The sequence below is a fragment of the Pelodiscus sinensis genome, chromosome 2 (genome assembly GCF_049634645.1).
Source record: "Pelodiscus sinensis isolate JC-2024 chromosome 2, ASM4963464v1, whole genome shotgun sequence".
Classification (NCBI taxonomy): domain Eukaryota; kingdom Metazoa; phylum Chordata; order Testudines; family Trionychidae; genus Pelodiscus; species Pelodiscus sinensis.
Window position 1 is genome coordinate 167,756,465 of NC_134712.1, and position 23,977 is coordinate 167,780,441.

Consider the following 23,977-nt stretch of genomic DNA (forward strand, 5'->3'; position numbering starts at 1 on the left):
AGTAAGGAAACAAAGTGGAGACAGGACAGAGGATGGGGCTGCAAAGATCTCTAGCCAGTAGCAGAGAACAAGGAGTTGGAGCCAGCCATAGGTGGGGAAGGCAGAAGCATAGACAGAGCAACATTAACTGAATAGGCATAGACAGGGTGGCATGTATTAGAATATCTGTTCTGGGTGAGCAAATAGAAAGGGACAAGATATGGGGGAGTGGAGGATTTTATTTTCTGCAAGTTGGTTGGCAGAGCCATCCCCAGGCAGATGTAGGGCCTGGGGCAACCTCCCACCCAGTATCCCAGGCCTGGGTAGAGGGCAACTCCTCTGCCATAGGCCCCCACCTCCACCCTGCCTCTGCTCCAACCTCCCAGCCCTTGCCCCACTCCTTCCCCAGCTGGCACCCCTGCTCTGCCCCTGTGGCAGCAGAGGTCACCACCCCCCTCCCTGTCAGATTCACTATGGCGGTGGCAGGGAGCCAAAGCAATCCAGCAGCCTGTTCCACCCCACCGTGCCACCCTCCCAGCCTGCTGTACTCCAATTCTCTGCGTCGGGGCTAAGTGGGGTGCCCCAGGGCTTGGTCGCTCTGCTTCCTGCTGCTGTGGAGAAGCAGAACACCTCTATCTGGGAGAGGGTGGCATAGCATGATGTGGTGGGGTGGAGCAGAGCAGGCTTCTGGGCCAAGGTGAGTATGGGGATAGGGAGGGGAACTCTGTGCCCAGCCCCAATTCCCTGGGTCCCTCCCATGCATAGGATGATTGAGGCAGCTACCCCAAACCGCCCCAGGGCTCTGATGCTGAGGCTCAATTAAATTTGCTTGAGGAGTGAGGAACATCCAGATTTCATCGCACGTCTGGAATGATGGTCACTAACCACCATGTTGTCCAACAGTGAGTAAGTGTATTTCAGAAAAAAATTCAGTGATGGAAGGATCAGATAGGCAAAGATGGGGTAAACCAACAGCATTACTGCAGTTGGAATGCACAGTCAGAAGCAAAGAGATTTGCTGTTATTAATCATCAGAAGTCTGGTTTTCTCTACAGCATTAATTTAGCAAATTTAGTGCTGCAGTAGAATGAATCTTTAGCTAAAAGTCGAACAACATTGTACTGGAAGCCTGGGGCACAGTTTAAACAGGTCAGTTAAGATAGGTTATTGGGGGTGTTTCTTAGAGCCATGCTCTCAACCTTTTCATCCTACTGTACTCCTTTCAGTTTCACCTTACTTTAAAAACTACTTGTTTACAAAATCAGACACAAAAATACAAAAGTTTCACAACACACTATTGCTGAAAAATTGCTTCTTTACTCTTTTCACCATATAATTATAAAATAAATCAATGGAAATATAAATACTGTGCCTATATTTCAATGTATAGTATATAGAACAGAATGAAATTTTAGTTTGTACTGACTTCACTGGTGCTTTTTATGTAGCTTGTTGGACAATCAGACAAATATTTAGATGAGCTGATGAACCCCCGGGGAAGACCTCTGCATACTCACAGAGGTACGCATAGCCCTGATTGAGAACCATTGCATTAGAGCGATTTTTGCTCTGCATGTTTGGTGTCTAGGAGGAGGGCATGTGAGGTCAGCTGACTTTTTAAAATTGTTCATTTCCTTGTTTTATGTGACTGAGCAGGGGTAAATTTGTCATCTTTGCTCCCCAGTGCCATTTTCTGAACATGTAATATTTTGTGTGGTGGAAAAAAATGAGGAAAGTCTCTTAAACACTGTGGACTGAAGGGTTATCACCTATTCATAAGTGATATCATAGGATCTTAGAACTGGAAGGGACCTTGAGAGGTCATCAAGTCCAGTCCCCTGCCCTCACGGCAGGACCAAGCTGTCTACATCATCCCTGACAGGTGTTTGTCTAACCTTCTCTTAAATATCTCCAGTGATGGAGATTCCACAGCCCCCCTAGGCAATTTATTCCAGTGTTTAACCACCCTGACAGGAAGTTTTTCCTGATGTCCACCCTAAACCTCCCTTGCTGCAATATAAGCCCATTGCTTCTTGTCCTATCCTCAGAGGCCAAGGAAAACAATTTTTCTCTCTCCTCCTTGTGACACCCTTTTAGATACTTGAAAACTGCTATCATGTCCCCTCTCTGTCTTCTCTTTATGAAAGAGGTTTTCCAGATAGGTTCTGTGCCTTTACATGTCAATGCTTCTTGATATTTGAAAACTATCTAGCACATCACCGATGCTGATTCATCTACTCTATCAGTATGGTTGCTAAGTGCAGTTCTCAAGCATGCCTGAAGTAGCTCTATTATAGGAAGTCACTTGATAAAATATCAAGGGGACAAAGAGCAGCTATTTATCAGTGAAGAGCTTTGCTGCAATAGTCTTCCAAGCCTTCCATAGTCCTCCTTTGGCAAACACTGAAGTATATAGAGTTGTGTTTTAAATGGTTTGGCAGGTGTTAGCTATTCTGCTTTGAATAAATGACAAATGGATTTTTTCACAGCTGTAGCGTACACATCAATCAAAATTGAGGCCTGTGCAAACATTCTGCAGTAGTCAGCCAATGGCGCTGCCAGAAAGCAATGGCAACGTACTAATATGGACCAAGAATAACTTTGTGCTTTCGGAGGTGGTAGGAGTGCAGGAAACAAAAGATGAAATTCAGGCTTGGTGTAATTGGGCACAACTCTTATTCCAGGCAAAGGAATCTGAGCCTGATGAAACCAAGGCTATATCTGGACCAAAGTCTTTTCACTCCTAGTTTTAAATGTTGATTAAATGCTATTTGTGTATGCATGTAGTTTTCTAATTAAATTATGATAATTCTGATTAATTAAATAATTAGGATATTTTTGGTGCTAAGAGCCAGTTAACTTAAATTATTAATATTTTATAATGTAATGACTTCGTGGTGTAGTCATGAAGTGTGGCCAGAGTCTACCATTGAAGCTAAAAGGCTAAATGAATTAGCTGGAAATACTAGCAGGCTGATATTCTCTTATGCAGTCCAGCCAATAGGCTAAACATTTTAAATGAAAGTAAAATGTAGATGTTTAAATAAATGACTTGATTTCCAATAGGTATCTAACTTGTAAAATGTTGGTCTTGTTGATCTCTGTCTATTTCCATATGCTCTGAGATATTTCAGTGGAAGTTTTTAACAGAAATTTGAAGTATGTTTATTTTTAGATTTTTGTACTGTATCAAGCCCATTGCTTTTAAGAATTAAAGAGAAAATAAACAGTGCTTACAGGAAGAATTTAAGCAGATGTTTATCAATTGTTTTATGCATTATTTAAAACTAGGAAATACAAATTGTTTTTATTAAATCTGTAAAATAATTAGAGTAATTGTTTTTAACTCTAATATAAAAATACAACCAAAACAATCAGGAAATTTGCATCTTCCTGTCTTTTCACTTAAAGGCATTATTATTGAAAAGGTATCTGGGCCAGGAGACCTAAAAGACCAGGGCAGAATTGTTCTCAGAATCATCATGGCAAAACATTTTTTTTAATTTGCCAAATAGAAAAGCAGCCAATTGAAATACACACAAAATATAGTTACCTTATATCTAGACACTGTAACATAGTTCACCCCAAATGCTTCAGAAACTGCCATATCCTGCTCCCCTTGTCAGTAGAGATAACTATTTGACAATCTGGTTGTCATATTTCTTCAGTTGTAGCTTACTGATGTATAGTCCCATTGTAGTTGTCCCAATGGCAATTGTCAGAAATCAGGATTTTCCTGCCATTTCAGTGGCTCTTTTGCATTCTGTTTTCTCTGTTTAGGCATTGGATGAATCCCAATGCCCCATTGAAGTGAAATGAAGAAACGCTCATTTTATATAAAATAAAATATTTTAGTCTCAACAGTGCTACAGGACCACTCTTTTTTTTTTTAAGTCATGTCAGTGTCATTCAATGTCCTCAAGTGTCCTTCATAGCTAATCTGTCAGTTTGACCCATTGTTTGGTCGTATGTATTTTGATGTTCCTTTCTTTTGCACTCCGCATAATATGCTGTAGCCTGTTATAGTGGTGCCCCAATGCAGCAGGTTCCATATAACTTCCATATAATCCAGATCCTCAAAGATCTGGACTGCATGTGGCTTTCCTAGACCTCTGTTGCTTAGAAAATCTAGAAGGGCAGTTGCTCAGTCATATATCTACCAAAAGATTGGTTGGAGATGCAGAATTTTACATTCCTGTATTGAGCTGAACTAGAGAAAACCCTTGGCTTGCATCCAAAAATAAATATAATTATTTGTTGGCTAGTAAGTGGCCACTTACCAAGCTCCTGTCTAGACTTCAATCAGCTCGTTTCATTTGCTCCATTTTTGTCAAAGATTTCAGCTTTCTTATGACAACATACACAAAGATGTGACACACAGAATGTCAGTGAGATTTTGATGAGGAAAACTGATAATCCCAGTCACCAGTCACAAGAGGCTTACAAAATACCATTGAGATGAACCAGTAACCTGCTAGCTTTTTATCCCTACTTCCATCTCTTCAGCATCTGCCTGTAGTGGATATGTCAAAACCTACCTTCATCAGTAATTTCATCATTGTGTCACAGTTCAAGGCAGCTGAACATCTATCCTCCCTCTGTAGTCCAGCAACTCTAGGCTCTCAGCTCTTCAGCTGTCATGTCTTTTGGATCTCCCTCCCAAAGAGTATTTGCAGACTGCACAGTTCCCTGACTACACAATGATGCCCCCAGCAAAAGACAGACCGCCTAAGCAGCATTGCTTCACTCCTCTCCTCAGAGATGGTGCACAGTGTGCTTTCCACAGATAGATTACCCCATATCTCCTTGTAAGCAAGCATATTTATTTGTAAGATGAAAGCATTCAGAGCAAGCCTGCTAACACAATAGTAGAGCATACATGCATGCTAATAAGCTTATCACGGATCACCCCAACTCCAACAAGTGCTCTGGCCAACTTCAAGCCTCACCTACATCATAGGTTCAGCTCAGCACAAGTACATACTCTGTTTTACAGGGTTTCAGCATATGAATGTATTTCCAGCCCTGCCATAAGAATGGGACCTCCCATTGAACCAGAGGTCCTGCCTGTTTACTGGATGGGAAGGAAGGCCCCATGTCATTTAACGCAGATTCTTTAACCAAAATTTCTTTCTTTGTCTGTTGGTCTCTGGAAAATTTGAATTGAAACAGTATAGGTGAACACCTCTTCAGGGTGGTGTTTCTCTCTGGAGGTGTTACACCCTGAGGCCACATCTCCACTTGCTGTGCTGGAGATCGATCTTCTGGCATTTGATTTAGCAGCTTTAGTAAGGACCCACTAAATCAAACACTGAGGCTGTGTCTACATTGGCAAGGTTTTGTGCAAAAATGGCCGCTTTTGCACAAAATCTTGCCGCCTGTCTACACTGGCCGTGAGTATTTGTGCAAGAACACTGACGTTCTAATGTACAAAATCAGTGCTTCTTGCACAAATACTCTGACGCTCCCGCTCGGGGATAATCCCTCTTGCACAAGTATTCTTGCATAAGAGGCCAGTGTAGACAGGCAACGTTAATTTCTTGCGCAAGAAAGCCCGATGGCTAAAATGGCCATCGGAGCTTTCTTGCGCAAGAGAGCATCTACACTGGCACGGATGCTTTTGCGCAAAAGCACATGCCAGTGTAGACGCTCTATTACGCAAATACTTTTAACAGAAAAACTTTTCCGTTAAAAGTATTTGTGCAAAATCATGCCAGTGTAGACGCAGTCTGAGGGTTCTAGAACTCCTCAATTTGTGAGGAATAAGGGAAATCCGATGGGAGCCAATGCTCTGGTCGACCTCCCACTGTGAAGACAGCACCAAGCTCGGATTAAGGTATGTCGACTCCAGCTACATTATTTACATAGTTGGAGTTGTGTACCTTAGTTCCTGTGGGGTGTGGTCTCTTCCCCCCATGGAAATACATATAATCCCTCAATTGTACATGAATATATACATTTTAATACTGTGAACTCCTAAAATATTTATTGAATTAAATTTAAAGTTTGTCCAGGATATTGAAGGGTACTGTCATATCTGCCATACATTGTATTCACATTTAATAAGGTAAAATTTTGGAGAAATTCCATGTTTTGGGGGAAATAATTGAATTTTTGTAGTAGGGTTGAGTTGAAAATAAATATGGTGGCTATTTGGAGCTACTCAGAGGTTTGGAATATTAAAATAAGTGCATGTTAGTAGTCAAACATATATAAAATATATAGTAGGATCACATGATTTTGCAAAATATTATCACATGACTAGCCTTTTTTCAAAACACTTGCAATATCATACTTTTGAATGAATGTGGTGACTAAATAAAAGTTCTTTTGTAAGTTTAAAATAATTATTGTTTGTAATTTTCAGTTTTCCCCTCTTATTTCTTGCTAAAAACCATACAAAGAAGGATTATGTTAATATTGTAACATAGAATGACCTATAAGATGTAAGAAAGGTCTATGCATTTTGATATTTGTTCCATCATACCCAGACTGAAGATGATTTTTCCAGAAAATCTCCCTCTTTCTTTCGTTGAACCTTTGGGATCTTTCAGCATCAGAAATATTTATTGTTTCATAAAAAAGGAGCAAGAACTCCTCACATTTCATATATGCACACTCTCTTTTCCTCCACCTCAGAAATGTTGTAGAGTTCTGTGTCTGTAATCTTACTTTATTTTTTTTCAAAGGTAGTATCATGTATGTACTTTGGAGACAAATTATACTATGTAGCGCATAGCACAGCTAAAAAGTAAAATGCCATAAAAACGTAATAGCAGCTGTGGTGAGAACAGAGGCAGTTAAAGCCATGATATTGTTTTATTGTGACTCTAAATATTCTACTTACTAGACATAATGCAATTCTTTTTGTTCCTTTCTTTCTGATTTAGGTTCTCCAAAAGCTAGGAAAAGCTGATGAAACAAAAGATGAACAGTTTGAAGAATATGTTCAAAACTTCAAACGGCAAGAGGTCAGTTTCTTGTTTGGTTTGTGTAATTGTATCACACAAAAATTGGGGTGTATTTAAATTCTTTGATTGGATGAACATGCTTTTGAGCAACAGGTTAGATGCATTGTACGGAGAGATAACAATTAAAGGATTTCATCATGCAGTCTTAATATCAACAAAACTCACAGGATTGGGCCCAATACTTGTAACAAAGGGCCAGATTCTGATTTCCTGCAACACCATCCTGAAACTGGGGGCTCTCTCTTTAACACAGTGTCATGTGATTCTTGATGAACAACAGTATTAACTGAGAACAGAAGCTAACACAAATTAATATTGCAAATTCAAAATTTTCATTATGCTTTGCAAAGCAAAGGCAAATTCGTCTGATTTTTTTGCTTATTTTCTTGGTTGCATTACATTTAGTACTTGTCAATGCCAGAAGATTAACATTATAGACTATAATATGTATGTGTTCCTTCCTGCGCTGCTCCATTTATGTAGTATTTGTTAATAATATTTAATATATCTTTTACAACAGTGCCCAGGTATGTCCTATGTGCTTTTGGTACATCTATGATGGCACACTATCTGTAACAAAAGCCTTGTTATCTACTCTGTTTGCAGGGTACTCAAAATTCAAACCTTTGATACTCCTTGCCATACTGGTAAAACTGATCAGAGATGACTAATCATACTAAATTCCATTGCAGTTTTCTAGTGGGAGTTGAAACCTACTAGGAATTAAGTGAATGCTATCAAGATTTAAATATGAATACAGCTCTCCAGAGGTTTAGCCATAGTCTTTCTGTTCTTTCCTATGCATATGTGTTAAAGACACTCAAATAGTTTAGATCCAAGAAATTATTTCCCCATCTTTTGTAAAATGTACTCTGGATACAAAATATCTGTTTGTTTTATCCAAAATGTTTAATGTAAAAGTGAAAATAACCCAATTAACAAAAAGTTGATTAAAAACATCCCCATTAGAAAAGGAGCTAACACGGTGAAATGGCTACTGTTGGAAGACAAGGTAGGCCTAGATGGGCCTTTGATCTGACAGAGTATGGACATACTTATGTTACGACATTTTTCTGCTTCCTCTTATGTAGCTGCTTATTGTTCTGTGTGGGGAGTCATAATTCTTCCTTTGTAACATAACTGTCATTTTCACAGTAATTAATTGTGATGTCAAAAAAGAGGCATAGGTTTTCTCTTTACATGGAGACTACGTGGCAGGAATGAGGCCCTGTTGAGAGAAACAGCTTCTGTAAGATGTAATGTAATTAGAGCCAAATAACCCTTGCAGTAGATGGAGAAATAAGAAGGATGAAAGGTGGATCTCCCATTTCAATAAAATTTTGTCTCAAGGAAGAGAATTTGCTTCTGAAGAATGTGCTGCAGTGGTATTTTCCTGCTGGACGTCATGCTGTGTGCAAACAAGACTGATGTTTCTAATTTTGTGTATCTGCTCAGTCTTTGATGAACAGATTCTGAATAATGAGCACATCAGAATCTAGGTAGCACTAAATCAGTACATCACCATGAGACTGGGGCCAGAGGTTAAACTTGGGTGGGGAGTGTTAGTGTTCCTCTTCTAAGCACCACCCACAAAGGAAGTCCTGCCCATCTGATGTTCCAAAGTGACACCATTTTCAGAAGATAGTACAGGTGTTCACAGTGTGATCATGCATGCTTTCTGACCTCTGCTGGGCTGTGTGGGATTCATTTCCTCTCAAATGAACTCATAGGTTCTGCTAGATTCCTTGTGGTTAAGTATGGGCAAACTAAAGTCTGTCCATTTGTATAGGTCTTCATAATACATCTCCTCTTGGTTTGTCCTTGCTTTGATCAACAGTGAAACAGTTAACAAAGCTCAGATATAAAGTGTTATCACTGTGCATCTGAATTAACGCCTGTTTCAATTAAAGTAATATTTCTGAGGTTTCAAAGCAGCTCAACCAAACTTCCCTGTCAAAGAACCTTTTAAGGGGAATTCCAAAGTTCACTTAAAATTTCTGACTAGCAGTATGGCTCAATAATGCAGCGATCTGATTTCCAGTTGTGCTTTAGGACTGCATTTGAGTTTTGGGGAGATGTTCCTTTCAGCTTTGCTTCTCCTTCTGAGGTGTTTGCAGCCTTTGGTGCCCCTGCAGGCTTTTTAGCTAACTTGAGAAATTCCAGAGAATAAAACAAGCGTCAAGTGTCTCATTGGAGAGCTCAAAAACTTTTGTGGGTAGAATGCAGTCCACACCTTCACTTTTGATTCTTTCAGGCAGGATCATCTCCCCTCCCCTCCCCTCCCCTCCCCTCCCCTCCTCCCCCGCTCTTCCCTAGCAGGAAATAATTGGCTCTGAGGTAAACAACCAATCCTTTCCCCATGCCTCTAGCTGTATTAGAGCAATGATGCCAGATAGAAGATTGTGCCTAGGTCTTTGTAGTCTCCACTAGCAGCTCCACCTCTGATGGCCATATCTGTCATCCTCCTCCCCATCTGTTGTCCTCAAATATCATGGATAGACAGCACTGGACACAGCACCATTCCCCAATATCTATATCATATTACCACTCCCTCCACATCCTTTCACATATGGATTGCTGTCCCTCTAGCTGGCCAACGAGTGAGAAGAGGGACAGCAATCCAGCTGTGAAAGAGAAACAAGGCCCTTGTTGGCTCAGTGTTGGCTCTTCTTGGCCCACTGTTTATTTACTTCTAACCCTTTAGCCCACATTTTGTAAGGCTGGAAGGTTCCTCAGTGCATATTGGTCCAAATTGAAGATAGTATTACTATCTCCTCTTTGACTATTGGTCAAAGATTCCATGTTTCTAACTAGGGAAGGTGTTTAATTGAAAGCACAACCTTCTCAATATACTGGCCCTTCCCAGGCAACTAGCTCCAGAAACACATCACCTCAGTACCCAATGGAGCATGAAAACTCACAGGTGGCAACAGACCACCTGTCCTCTGGGAAAAAAAATAAAATTATGATCAGTCATGATGCCCTGTCAGAATAAATGCTAACATGGGTGATTTCATCCAGGATCGTGTTAGTGTTCATAAACACTTGAGGAAGAAGAAAATTCACTTATCTTTTTCTGGATAATTTATCTTATCAGGACTCAAGAGAGAGAGTGAGTTGAAACAAACCACACTGTCATACAGTTTCTAGAGCATGTTGGATTCATAATAAACACAGACATACAGTGCTAGGGAAATCAATCAAAGGCCAGAGCTTAGAATAATACTATCTGGTACAAAGTCTTATCTGAGGCAAGTATTAACTGAAAATGGCCACTAAGGCAGTAAATAGAAACAAAAATCCAATTCCTATTGGAGCCTAGTGGGAATTCTGATCTCAGACACAGGCATACTTCAATGAATCAGAGTGCACAGGAGACCTGTCCAGTATTATGTGTTGTTCCTTCCACATCTCACCCTATCAAATCCATTGCCAGAGACCACTGTCTCATTGTCAGTTCTCCCCTCAACTGGTGAATGCAGAGAATCAGATATGTTTACGGGGTCCACTGATTATCAAACAAATCAGAGTGGTATTTAGGTCAGACCCTAACTGGGGATAATGAAGGAGGGTTCGTAGAGGCTGTGTCTAAACTATATCCCTTTTTTGATAAAGGGATGTAGATTAGGCATGTTGATATTGCAAATGAAGCTGGAATTTAAATATCCTGTGCTTCATTTGAATAATGCCGATTGCTGCTTTTTTTCGAAACAGAGCTTTTTTGAAAAACACCCGGCAGTTTAGACGGGGCATTATTGACAAAAATGCCCAGTTTCTAAAGATCCTGTACTCCTCAAAAAATGAGGAACATAGGATCTTTTGAAAAGGGGAATTTCTGTCGAAAATGCCCCATCTAAACTGACGTTTTTTTCAAAATAGCCCTGTTTTGAAAAAAGCAACAGTCACCATTATGCAAATGAAGCATGGGATATTTAAATCCCGGCTTCATTTGCAATATCAACATACCTAATCTACATCCCTTTATCGAAAAAGGGATATAGTTTAGACACAGCCTTAGATTCCAGTTCTGTCCTGAAAATGGGCACCAGAGACACAGCACAGCATCCACAAACTGGAACATAGTAATTCACTGAGGCAGGAGTTACAGCATGTTATTTAAAGTGGAAGGGGATTCCCAACTTAACCCTTCTCAGAAATCCTCCCTCCCTCCTACCAGAAGCCTGAACTTCTGGCACATAAGTTCCTACACCCATCCCCTGCAATTTGGAGTCAGTGTCATTATGACCTGACAATTTCAGTAGCCTTACTCATTATAAGTCAGTTTAATGATCGGGTGATACATCTTCTCGCAAATGGTAACAGCTACAATGACCCGCTGCCTCTTCTGTATCAGAACCTGACTTCTCACAAAGCTGGGCAATTATTTTGCTGTGTGCCTTGCCACTTTTTCCACTGCTCCCCAGGACAATATAAAAGCAGGAAAGAGAGAGTAGCGATATACTATTTGCCTTTCTTGCTGAAGAACCTAACACTAGACTTTTCAGAAATATCCAACTCTGGAAGATTGCTCTTGCAAAATCCAGTCATTGATAGTGGGACATATAGAATCAACATGAATACCTGGATAAAGTGATTTTCACTTTTAGACCCAAAAAGGAAGTGAAAAATATAACTTACTCTGTTGGCTGGCACAAAGTCCATAGTCTAGCTACCATATTAAACAAATGATAGCCTTTCTTTCTACCAGGGGAACTTTAATGTGGGAATATAAGTATATCCAAGGGAAAAGGCCAAGTCTCTATTGTATGCATGTTCAAGAAAAGGCATCCCAGCATTAAATGCTTCCTTAGGGGCAACCTTCCTTGTTCAGAAGTTCACAGAACACTGCCTTGGGATCTCATTCTGCTACATACAGCACTACCCTGCTGGATGTGTCACTATAATTCTTCCCAATTAAATATTGCTCCTGTTTCCGATTAGATTAATTTTTTAGTCTCATCAGAGAAGGCTTCCAGTGTTGTATTTTTAACTCAGACAAGTAGTTCTTGCAATTGTTATAGCAGTGATTCCCAAAATCAATTAAAGAAATCATCTTCCTTTTGTTAAGCATCAAAGGCAGTCCACTGGAGCTTGACGAACTCAGGAAATGAAGCAGTGTCTCCTATACTGAGATCTGATAGGTAGCCTTCTCTCTATCAATACATATCGTGACGGTTTCTCCCTCTCCCCTACCTGTTTTAGGAAAATTGGCTTATGAATACAAATATGCATGACCCTGGAGGGATCTTGTACATTTCAAAAGCAAAGCACCACTGAGAGCACGGAGCCAGTGGGGGACTGTTTGAGAAATAAGTTTTTGTTTTTTAGACTGAGTCCCCCCACTGGCCCTGTGCTCCTGGCGACACTTCGCTTTTGAAATGTACAAGAGCCCCGGGAGGCTCTTATACATTTTGAAAGCAGGGAGCACAGGGCCAGCAGGGGACTGGGGTCCCCAGCTCACCCCAGGCTCCCAGGGTGCTTCCGCCAGTTCCCCACTGTGCCTCTGCCCCTTCTCCCCATGGAGACGGTGTTGCGGGCAACCGGCTTGTAAGCCAGCTCCCCCCAACACTGGATCCTGCTCTCTCCCTCGCTGCCTATCTCTGATAGTCAGCAATGGGGTGGGAAGTGACTAGTTGAATCACTAGTCAACTATCCGATAACCATTTTCTTATTGGATAGTTGACTAGTTGCTTACATCCCTACTATGTACTTAACTTTGGTCACATGCTTAGGTACCCTAATGAACCAGTGATGTAGCCGAACAAAAAAGTCCACTGGAAAATCTGTCTGGAGACACTCTGAAGTGATTGTTTTTCATGGCGGAATCTTCATCTGATTTTGGATCTCAGAGAATTTTTTCAGGTTCATCCACTACCATCCATCTCTTGGTTGAGTACTTCTCAATAGAAGCCATTCTGGGCCTATCAAATCTGATGTTGACTGGGCCAAATGAATCTCTGCAGACTAACAGAAGTCAGTTCATTTTTTGCGGGCACAGAACTTGCTGTCTTTACATAGTTCCTAGGTCCTATGAGTCGAAAGTCAGATACTACACCTATCTAGGGTCCTTTAGCATGGAGTACCAAGATGTTGATTTTAAATCATGCATAAAATATATTTGTATCTTAACTTTAATTTGATTTACATATAAGGAAACTGCCTGTCTCACAAGGAACTTGTCACTATTAAATAGAACTCATGAACTGTAAATGATCTCATACAAAACATATGCAGTTTGTGTATACCAAAAGATAGCAGTTCCCGAATCTCTGTTTCTTCCTTTCTGCACAAATAAATTGTGGACATATGTAGCCTTTGAATCAAACCTAAAATGGTTTTAAAAAAAATAGTCAAATCCTGCATGTTCCCCTTTCAGGAAAAACTATCACTGGAAGTTTGCCCTAATAAGGAGTTGGGGCCTACATTTTCTCTGCTCAATTAAGGCACGTCTTCACTCGCTGCACCCAGAGATAGATGTTCTGGCATTCAAATTAGTGGGTCTAGTTTAGACCCATAATTCAAACTCTGAAGCCAGCTCCAGCCAGCATTTGTATTCCTTGCAGTCACAAGGAGTGAGGGAAGCCAACGGGAGCCTTTACTCCCTTGGGTTTCCCACAGTGGGGATGGCACTAAGCTCATCTTAAGGTAAGCCGACTCCAGCTACCTGTTCTACCTAACTGGAGTTGCATACCTTAAGTCAGTGGTCCCCAACCTTTAGAGGCTGCCGGGCGCCAGGGGGCGTGGCCGTTCGCCTGCCAGGCGCCAGAGGGCGGGGACACATGCACGCTCGGGGGCGGGTGGGCCCCCCTCATAGCCGCATGCTCGGGGGCGGGGCCCCCCATAGCCACATGCTCAGGGGCGGGGCCCCCCGCAAGCGCTGCATGCCCGGGGCCGGCACCCCCTCCAAATGCCGCACGCCCGGGGCTGGCGCCCCTCCCCCAAGCACCGCGCGCCCGGGGCCGGCGCGCCTCCCAAGTGCCACGTGCCGGGGGCCGGTGCGCCCCCCCCCAAGTGCCGCACGCCCGGGGCGCGAGCAGCCAATTTGCGGCGCTCCCAGGGCCGGCGCTTACCATGCGCCCGGGCCAGCTCCGGCACCATGCATGCACTACATGCCCGGGGCCAGGTCAGCCCCGAGCACTTGGCGGGCGCACTTGGTGGGCACTGTGTTGGGGACCACTGCCTTAAGTAGACCTTCCTGGTCTACTGTAGATCTGGCCTCAGTGAAGCAAGTGTATCTTGCACTTCATTTTTATTTTCTGATTCCAGTCTCATGGAAATAATGTATTGCTTGCTGACTAGTATTATGCGAAATTAAACAGCAATTCCCTTGCCACTAACTGTATTCTAATCCAAATAATGCCAGCTTTATAGTTCATAACAGATCAATATTCTGCTTAATGTCTTCTGTGCATCTTTATCTTTAATTGCTGAGTTGCTCCATCAGTATGTAAAGCTATTTGCTCTTTGTTTTCCACCACAGAAGTTACATTACACTATATAAATAAAAAAAAGCCACTCTCTGTTATATAACCAGCAATCAGTAAAATATTGCCAGGATGAAAAGTAAGTAAAATGTCCAATATTCTGGGTGCTGATTTATAAAATGAGAAAGTAAAGAGGTTTTCCTTCATTGTTCAATACTTGCTCATTTAGTGGATTGTTTTACAGAATTCACATTATGCACACGAGGGACAGAATGGAGCTGTTGCTGTTCACACATGATATACATAATACGGAATCCTTGAAAGCTCCATTGTTGGTCTATTGTTTGGGCCTGGTAAGTGTATGGGGGAGGAATGTAGATCTTCATCTAGTGTAACTTGTTATTACAGGTTGAACATCTCCAATGCGGAACCTGTGAGACCTGACCAGTGCTAAATCAGAGAATTTGCTGAACCATGGGAGATCAATATTGTCTAGCAGCATTATCAATACTTCCAGGCTGCATCTAGACTGGCAAATTTTTCCACAAAAGCAGAGCTTTTGCGGAAAAACTTGCCAGCTGTCTACACGGGCCGCTTTGAATTTGTGCAAGAACGCTGACAATCTAATGTAAGATTGTCAGTGTTCTTCCGCAAATATAATGACTCTCCCATTCGGGAAAAAGCCCTCTTGCACAAATGCTTTTGTGCAAGAGGGACAGTGTAGACAGCTGAGAACCGTTTTGTGCAAAAAAGCCCCGATGGTGAAAATGGCGATCGGGGCTTTCTTGCGCAAAACCGCGTCTTGATTGGCACGGATGCTTTTCCGCAAAAAGTGCTTTTGCACAAAAGCGTCCATGCCAACCTAGACGCTCTTTTCCACAAATGCTTTTAACGGAAAAACTTTTCCATTAAAAGCATTTGTGGAAAATCATGCCAGTCTAGACGTAGCCCCACTGTTTAGTGAGCTCTTAGAAGACATTTAGAGGCAAATTAGAGCTAAATAACAGCATAGAACACTGAGACCCAGGACTGGTGTCTGTAAATAAATGTTATGGGACAACAAGAAACAGGGACACACCCATGATAATTAACTAATCCAGCTAACTAAAATCATACAACTTAGATGGGGCTACTATAAGGTAGGTGCATAACTGGCTGGATAATTGTTCTCAGAGAGTAGTTATTAATGGTTCACAATAATGCTGGAAGGGCATAACAAGTGGGGTTCCGCAGGAGTCTGTTTTGGGACCAGTTCTGTTCAATATCTTCATCAACAATTTAGCACAGAGAGTATGCTTATTAAGTTTGCAGGCGATACAAAGCTGGGAGAGGTTGCAACTGCTTTGGATGATAGGCTCATAATTCAAAATGATCTGGACAAACTGGAGAAATGGTCTGAAGTAAATAGAATGAAGTTTAATAAGGACAAATGCAAAGTGCTCCACTTATGAAGCAACGATCAGTTTCTCACATACAGAATGGGAAGCAACTGTCTAGGAAGGAGTACTGCAGAAAGGGATCTAGGGGTTATAGTGAACCACAAGCTAAATATGAGTCAACAGTGTGACGCTGTTGCAAAAAAAGCAAACCTGATTCTGGGATGCATTAACAGGAGTATTGTGAGCAAGACACGAGAAGTCATTCTTTCATTCTACTCTATGCTGATTAGGCCTCAGTTGGAGTATTGTGTCCAGTTCTGGGTACCACATTTCAAGAAAGATATGGAGAAATTGGAGAGGGTGCAGAGAAGATCAAGAAGAATGATTTAAAGGTCTAGAGAACATGATCTATGAAGGAAGACATGATTTACGGTACCATTTGTTGTTGCTGCCACCTTGTGGTAAGAAAGTGCACTCAATAAACAAGTCATTTGGTTTAAGTATTAGGACCAGATCCTCACCTGTTGTAAAGGCAATGGAGCTACATTGCTTTAAACCAGATGTGGATACTGTTCTTAACCTACAATTTTTATTAAGAGAATGAACAGTAACAAACCGTTACTTGGTATCTAACTAAAGATCCGTGTGGTCCCTTTCTCAGTACCAGCCAGAGACTAAAAGGTATGAAGGCAAAAGAGGGCACCAACATGTACTAGCTCACCTGGGATTCATCTGAACTGAAATTCTCCAGCAGTCTTTTTCCTATGGGAATTCCTGGGTGTCCCACCTATGGATGTCTTAAATCGGTAATGTATCATTATTAGTGTAGAGCCCATTCCACACTCCATCCTGTGGCAGTCACGGCCTTGCTTAGGCTTGGGATAGAAACAAGTCTGAGATTTTTCAGAGCTGAGTGAGTTAGAAGCCAAGCTTCACTCATTGATATTTTTGAAAATCTCAGTATAAATCTCCAGAGAACTCCTGACAGTTAGCATTTTGTGAAAAAAAATATATGATCATGTGTAGGATCACATGTAGGTTCCCATATTATGTTAATACAGATATTAAGGCTTCAGGGAGCCTTCTTTCCTCAAACAGAGTTGATGCCAAACATGATTCACAGTGGATACCCTGCAGAAAGCCCACCCCCCCCCCCAAAGAACATCCAGTCCATGTCAGTAATTTCTTCTCCTCCCATCTCAATATTGGTGATCAGTGAAAGTCCTCTGCATTTGAGTAAGTATCACATGAACTTTACAGCCAGAGCCTGTTGAGTTAACAGACCTCTTCCGTGGAGTAAGCCTGTGGCACAGCTGAGATGCTTGCTGACCATTAAACCCAATTTATGGTGGGAATAAATGCTGCAGGTCATGAGGGAGGAAGCAGGAATGCATTCCTACTCACCACTGGGAATCTTTTTGTGCTAAAACGTATTCACGATCATGATGGGCAGAGTGATGAGCTATAAATACTCAAAAATATACACCATTTGTGCATTTCACCGGGATTATCAGGTGACTTCATGTACAATTAAATCCCATATCAATCCCGATAGTTTCCAAGTAGGTGTGATCTCAGAAAGGATCTGTACTTTGATAGGTTTCTTTTTTCTGGAAAAGTTGACCTGCTCACTAATGAATTCAACAATTCACATTAGACAATTAGGTTTTGGGGGTTTTTTTAGTTGTTTACTCCTTCAAAATCTAAAATGGAAAGCTTAATTAATCAAAGTAGAATAGTTTAGATTGCATTTTGATAATTCTAGGATGTTTTTACCTGTGATATCTCAGCCCCTTTTAACGATAGTGTGTTCATTGCTTTACCTAACACATGAAAACTTGCCATGTTTCTTTAGTCCAATTATCATTGAGTATTTAAACATATTGTTGTGTGTGACTTCAGGAACGCTAGTGTCTGCCTATGGAGAGACTAGACATAAACTCTGGGCTTTGATAAATGGAGGGGATGCCGTCCAGAAGATCTTCCCTGAGGGATATGGAATGTGGAAAATAGCCCCTTGTTTTAATACTGCCTCCTTGTAGCCAGACAGGAACCCGCCTTATAACGTCCATTTTTGCTTGCCTGGAGCATACAGGGCACACAGAGCAGAAGGCCCAGGCTGTGTGACTGTGAATGGCTGTAAACAGAGATATGCCAATTGCTGACCAAGAGGCTGCCAAGGAGTGTCCTTAACTCAAACCCATATTGATACGAACACACAGCCGTCCGCGGGGGGAGGAATCTCTCGCCCAGTAAAAAAAAAATGTCTAATACACACAATTTAGTTCTCTCTCTTGCAAGTGTAAATTAACTTGAAACTTGCTTGTAAAAACTGGCGCCACAAAACGGACCAGTACAATTCGGCATCTTAAATAAAAAAGAGGATACAGGCCCCCAGGGGTATATAGATGGGTCCAGCAGCGCATTTTCACTAAGTGTCAATCTACCGTCTATCTGCTGGTCGGGTTAGGTGTTTGATCTCCCGAGGTTCCAAGGGAATGCCCACCTCGTATTCGTCTTTCCTAGAAATTAAGAAACCGGCCCTGGCCTGACACGCTGAAGTCAAGAGGCACAAAAAGGGGTAAAAATTGTACCTGGATGTGGTCCTTTGCTTAAGTGTATATATATATACATAGTGTTAAAGCTCTTTAAAAATTAAGCTGTCACTTGGTACCATTATTTCTATTTTCTATCTTTATATTTTTCCTGTAACCATTTTTAAAATCTATATATATATTTGCTAGCATTTTAAAAATAAAGCAATAGCCATTGTAACCATATAATTTATAAGCTTCCTTAATAAACCTGTAACTGTTTAAGCTTTAACCTAACTCCTTCAGTTGCTGTAATAAAACCAAGCACAATTTAAAAAAACTTCAGCCGGTCATAAAGAAACAAACATAGGAAGAGCTTGGGCATTTGGATCTGTGTCACTCCCAGGTGACAAGATCCATTGGGGCACCTTTTCAGCCTTTCCTAGGCTGCCCGCTGCAAAAAAAACCCCTGTGTTCTAGCAGCTAAAATCTAAGGTGTAATAAGCTCTTCCTATATAACGGGGCGTCTGTTGGCCTGCTGGCCACCCTCTGCAACAAAAGCCCGGTCCTAGCAGTAAAAACACAAACGTTAAACCCTTTCTCAAAAACATACACACACACACTGCCCTAACCGTCGGCTAACACTCCTGAAATGGGCAAGTTACTCCTTAATTAACAAAAATAAAGCAAATGTTAACAAGCCCACTAACCCACAGCATTTAGCTATAGATTATAAATGAATACAGGCAGTCCCCGGGTTACGTACAAGATAGGGACTATAGGTTTGTTCTTAAGTTGAATCTGTATGTAAGTCGGAACTGGCGTCCAGATTCAGCCGCTGCTGAAACTGATCAGTTTCAACAGTGGCTGAATCTGGATGCCAGTTCTGACTTACATACAGATTCAACTTAAGAACCCCAGGCATCCCCAAGTCAGCCGCTGCTGAAACTGATCAGCAGCTGATTACAGGAAGCCCCAGGCAGGGGCTTCCTGTAGTCAGCCACTGGTCAGTTTCAGCAGCGGCTGACTTGGGGACGCCTGGGGCAGAGCAGCTGGGGTGCTGCTGGGTTGGTCCAGTAGCGCCGCCGCTGGACCAACCCAGCAGCACCCAAGCTGCTCTGCCCCAGGCGTCCTGATTCAGCCGCTACTGAAACTGACCAGCAGTGGCTGAATCAGGACTCCTGGGGCAGAGCAGCTGGGGTGCGGCCGGGTTGGTCCCGTAGCGCCCAGAGCGGCGCTACGGGACCAACCGGCAGCACCCCAGCTGCTTTACCGCAGGCGCCCGGAGCAAAGCCGCGGAGCACGGGGACAGCGGGACAGCCCAGACGCGCCGTGGCTGTCCTGCTGCCCTCGGGCTCCGCGGCTGTGCTCTGCTTTGCTCCCCGTCCCGCTGCCAGGTTCCTCTCCCTGGTTCCTCTCCCTGGCAGGGGGACGGGGAGCAAAACAGAGCACAGCCGCGGAGCACGCGGGCGGCGGACAGCTCAGACGCGTCTGGGCTGCCCGCTGCCCGCGTGTTCCGCCGCTTTGCTTCCTCTCCCTGGTCTGCTGGAGACCAGGGAGAGGGCCCCGTTCGTAAGTGCGGATCCGACGTAAGTCGGATCCGCGTAACTCGGGGACTGCCTGTATAGGTACAGATACAGACAGAGGCAAAATACAGTTACAGAAAATATAGATCTATGTATTATTGTATGTAGGTGTAGATTTTATTCAGGAACATACTTTAGGGTCTGATCTTGCATTCTTAGCACACACAATTTCCTTTGATTCCAGTTTAAGCTTGAGATATATAAATAATGCAGGGTCAGACCTCTAGTTTTCTTGACTGAAAAACAAGAAGAGATATAGAAGTTAAAGGCCAAAAATACCACAAGTAGAATGTCCTGGATGGAACAGAACATAGTATGCAGTAGAAGTAAGATGTGAAAAAACTTGATTTATGTGATTCATTTCTATCTTAGGGTTTTTCTTGCTCAGGATGAATCAAGGAAACCCTAGCGCATTTGTGCCTTTTTTACATTGTCAAGGGAATTTTTTTTTATTTTGGTTAATTATCCCAGACACATGTTTGAACAAAGGCACTCTCTGTATCGATTCATCCTGTCCTCTAGATGTCTGCATTTGCCACTTCTTGTTATCGCAGACTGTGACAGTGTAAAGCACACTTTTCCATTCATATCTACTGAAGAAATAAGCATCTTATGAGATTTTTGATTAGTAGGATCTGTTGGATAAGGGAAGTACAAGTTATGTGAATACTACATATCTTTAATATTAGGCTTCACAAGTAGATTTTTTTAAATAAAAATCAAGACTGGACAGTCTGAGGTACTTTTGGGGGAGAGAAGGTATTGAGGGAAGAACTGAGCACTATTATGAGCTCATCTTCTATTGAGGGGCTACGTCTACATTGTAGGTGCTTTGTGCAAGAACAGGTGTTCTTGTGCAAAAAATTTGCAGTGTCTACACTGCACGCGTGTTCTTGCGCAAGTAAATTTTCAGTAAAGCATCGGAAAACAGGGTTTCTTCTGGAAGAGTTATTCCTCTCCCCATGAGGAATAAGCCCTCTTGCGCAAGAGCTCTTCCACAAGAAGGCAGTGTAGACCGGCAACATGATTTTCTTGCACAAAAAACCCCTATGGCTAAAATGGTCATCAGAGCAAAAGCAGTGGATGCACTCCTGTGGAATGTGCAGCGCTGCTTGGTGGCCCCTGTGCATAGGAGCTTCAGGGACATTTTGTTGCTTCTGGGAGCTACCTGAGAGAAGCACCTCATGGAGCCTGCACCCCTTCTGCACTGAATTTCCTGCCCCAGCCTGGGGCCCACTCCCACACTCCAAACCCTTCAGCCTCACTCCCCATGACAAAGCCTCCTCCTATACCTCACCTCCCTGTCCCAGCCCTGAGCCCCTTCCCTTATCCCATGCCCCTCATCCTCACAGCTGCAGCCGGAGACCCCGCCACTTCCTGTACCCCAGATTCCTGCCCCAGCCTGATGAAAATGAGTGTGTGTGTGGGGGGGGGGGGGGAAGAGTGAACAATGGAGAGAGGAATGATGGAGTGAATGGAGGCAAGACCTCAGAGAAGGGGTGGAGCCTCAGAGAAGGGGCAAGACAAAGGTGTTTGGTTTTCTGCAATCAGGATGTTGGTAACCCTGGGGTCTACCTCCCATGACAGCTACTTATCACTGGAACAATGGAGTTGTTACTGTTGAGAGTGACACTCATGTGCAGGAGACAGAGGCTTCTTGGTGACTGGCTATGAATCTGCAACTCACTTCCAGCAAAGATCAGGATTCCCATTACCTCAGTGTCTTCAGAGCAAAATGCAAAGGACTGATCCAGCTAGGAAGCTTGGTGATGTCTAAGAGGAACAACCGAATTGCTTATATGTGAGTGCAAGGAGTCTGGGCAGTAATGTTAAAAACTGGAAATGCAGGTATGGAAGTTTAGAGTTTGTACGGTTCTGGCCAACAGGAACTGAGACATTGTGCTGGGGATGGGGGCAGCATGCAAAGCCTCCACCCATCCACCCCAGTGCATGGCACAGCGACACACCAGTCAAAAGGAGCTGAGAGATTGTGCTGGGGGCAAGGGTAGCGTGTGAAGCCTTCCCCTCACACTCCTCCAGCTCGTGGTGTAGAGAGCCACATGGAGCAACCAGCCACTTTAAGTGGCACAGAGCTCCTCCATGCCCAGGGGTCCCAGCAGAGTGGGTCACAGGTCAATTAAAAGTCTTGGCGGACCTAATCCAGAATCCGGGCTGTATCTTGCTCACTTCTGCCCTAGTGCTAACAGTTCTTTAAATTAACACTTCTGATGTCTCTATAGGATGTCAATCCCCATCTTAAAATGCATGCAAATTAGGGCTCTTGATGACAGCCTAGATTTTTTGCAATAGAGACTAATAACTGTACATTTCAATAAAGTTGACTGATAAAGGTACTGATTTAATTTGAACTATTGTGCCAGACATATTTAGTTATAAAATGACAACTTTCATTTAGGCTTGCAGTGGCATAAATGATAAACTGTTTTGTAACTCTGTCTCACAATTTAACACCAAATCTGCACCCTGTGGCAGTCAGGTGGTATACAGTGATCTTGACTCTTATCAAGTTCATGTGATTTATTTTGTCAAATATCAAGTATGTGATATTTTCAGCTTCACAGCATAAACTGAATTGTAACTATGTGTTGCATATGATATGATTTAAGAAAACCATGTCCCCATCTCTCTTGTTCAGAGAAAATGCTAACCAAGGATGCTTTAAAACAGTTCCATAAACTCATATTAAGGAATTTTCCTAAATTCATAAGGGGAGACTTTCACATTCTTAATGGAAAAATTAAAAAAGTATTTCTAATGCCTCTGATGGCAAAACATTGCAGTTGCAGTTCCATTTCTAATGTCCTTTCTCCACATCTAGAAAAGCTTCCAAAGTCTTACAGCCAACTTTATCCTTCATGTGACTGGATTTGGCCCTTAATGTTTGAATCTGCTTTAGTATTTTAATCTGTGAGTCAAAATATTCCTACCTACTCTACCATATTTTTCATTAAAAGGCTCAATACTGGTTAAGGGATCTTTAGGTGCATCTACATTGTACCTGTAGCTCAAAATAAACGATGTAATTTGAGCTATGCAAATTGATTAGCTTATTTTGAGTTAATTTCAGAATAGTTTATTTTGAAATTTGTCACTTATTTCAAAATAAATCACTATTCCAAAATGTTCCATACTCCTTGTGGAGTGAAGTTTACAGGGACATTGGAATAGTGAGCCCATTATATTTTGAAATAACAGGGTGCTCAAAAGACGCGGAAGGTATCCCAGTGGTATCCCGAAATAGCGCTGCAGTGTAGGCGTAGCCATGGAGTCCCATAACTATGGTGGATTAGTGGCTCCTAACAGTGCAAGGATTTTCCTGGTCCCCCTCAAGTTTTTGCCTGTGTATGACCCCTGTCCTGAGGCATAAAATCCTTTGTAGACCTCAGAATATTGATGTATTTGAATTAGGGTGCCAGAGTTGGTAAATAAAAAGAGGAAAAAGAGGATGATGAGATGACAAGGCCAAGGATTTTTATACAATAATTGTCCAAAATACCATTGTAAGTTACCGTTTTGGACATCACAGTAGAGTTTTGCATTGTTTTTTAGTAAGGATAGGGTCAAATGGTTTTGTTTTGGATGTGGATCATCTCACAACATGATTATGTGCAATCTAATGAGATTGACTGTAAATATATTGTGAATATATATATATATTAACTTTGACACTGTGTAGCCTGAGGGTATCAGTTTTGACACCATGGAGCCTTATCGAATCAAGCACCTGGATTATGAGGATTCTGCTCTCCTTTTTTAAAATTATTTTTCCCTTTTTATATATTATAAAACCGTTCTTTTTTCTGTTATGTTTTTATTGTGATGATAAAGTAGGTACTAGCATGTGAGAATAATTTTTTTAGTTTAATTCTTTATAGATGAGAATAGCAGCAGACTAGTACATTGCAAAGAGTTTCTTTATGAAGCTACATCTCAATTAACAAAGTGGCGAGACTGATTGTCTTAATGCAAATTCAGGCAATAATGATTTCAGAGCTAACAGATGCTTTGAATAAAATTGTGAGGCACGTAGAGGAACATAATTTGTCGGACAAAAGTCAACATGGTTTCTGTAAAGGGAAATCA

The 23,977-nt window shown here is 42.1% G+C and overlaps 1 protein-coding gene across 2 annotated transcripts in view; it reads left to right on the forward strand.

The window, feature by feature from the left end:
- The window catches only part of AMPH (amphiphysin), a 182,259-nt gene that overhangs the window by 62,263 nt on the left and 96,019 nt on the right, over positions 1–23,977 (forward strand). For both annotated transcript variants that reach the window (XM_006124072.4, XM_006124073.4), the window contains exon 2: positions 6,870–6,950. In XM_006124072.4, coding sequence (XP_006124134.2) covers positions 6,870–6,950 — 81 coding nt within the window. The remainder of the gene's footprint in view (positions 1–6,869; positions 6,951–23,977) is intronic.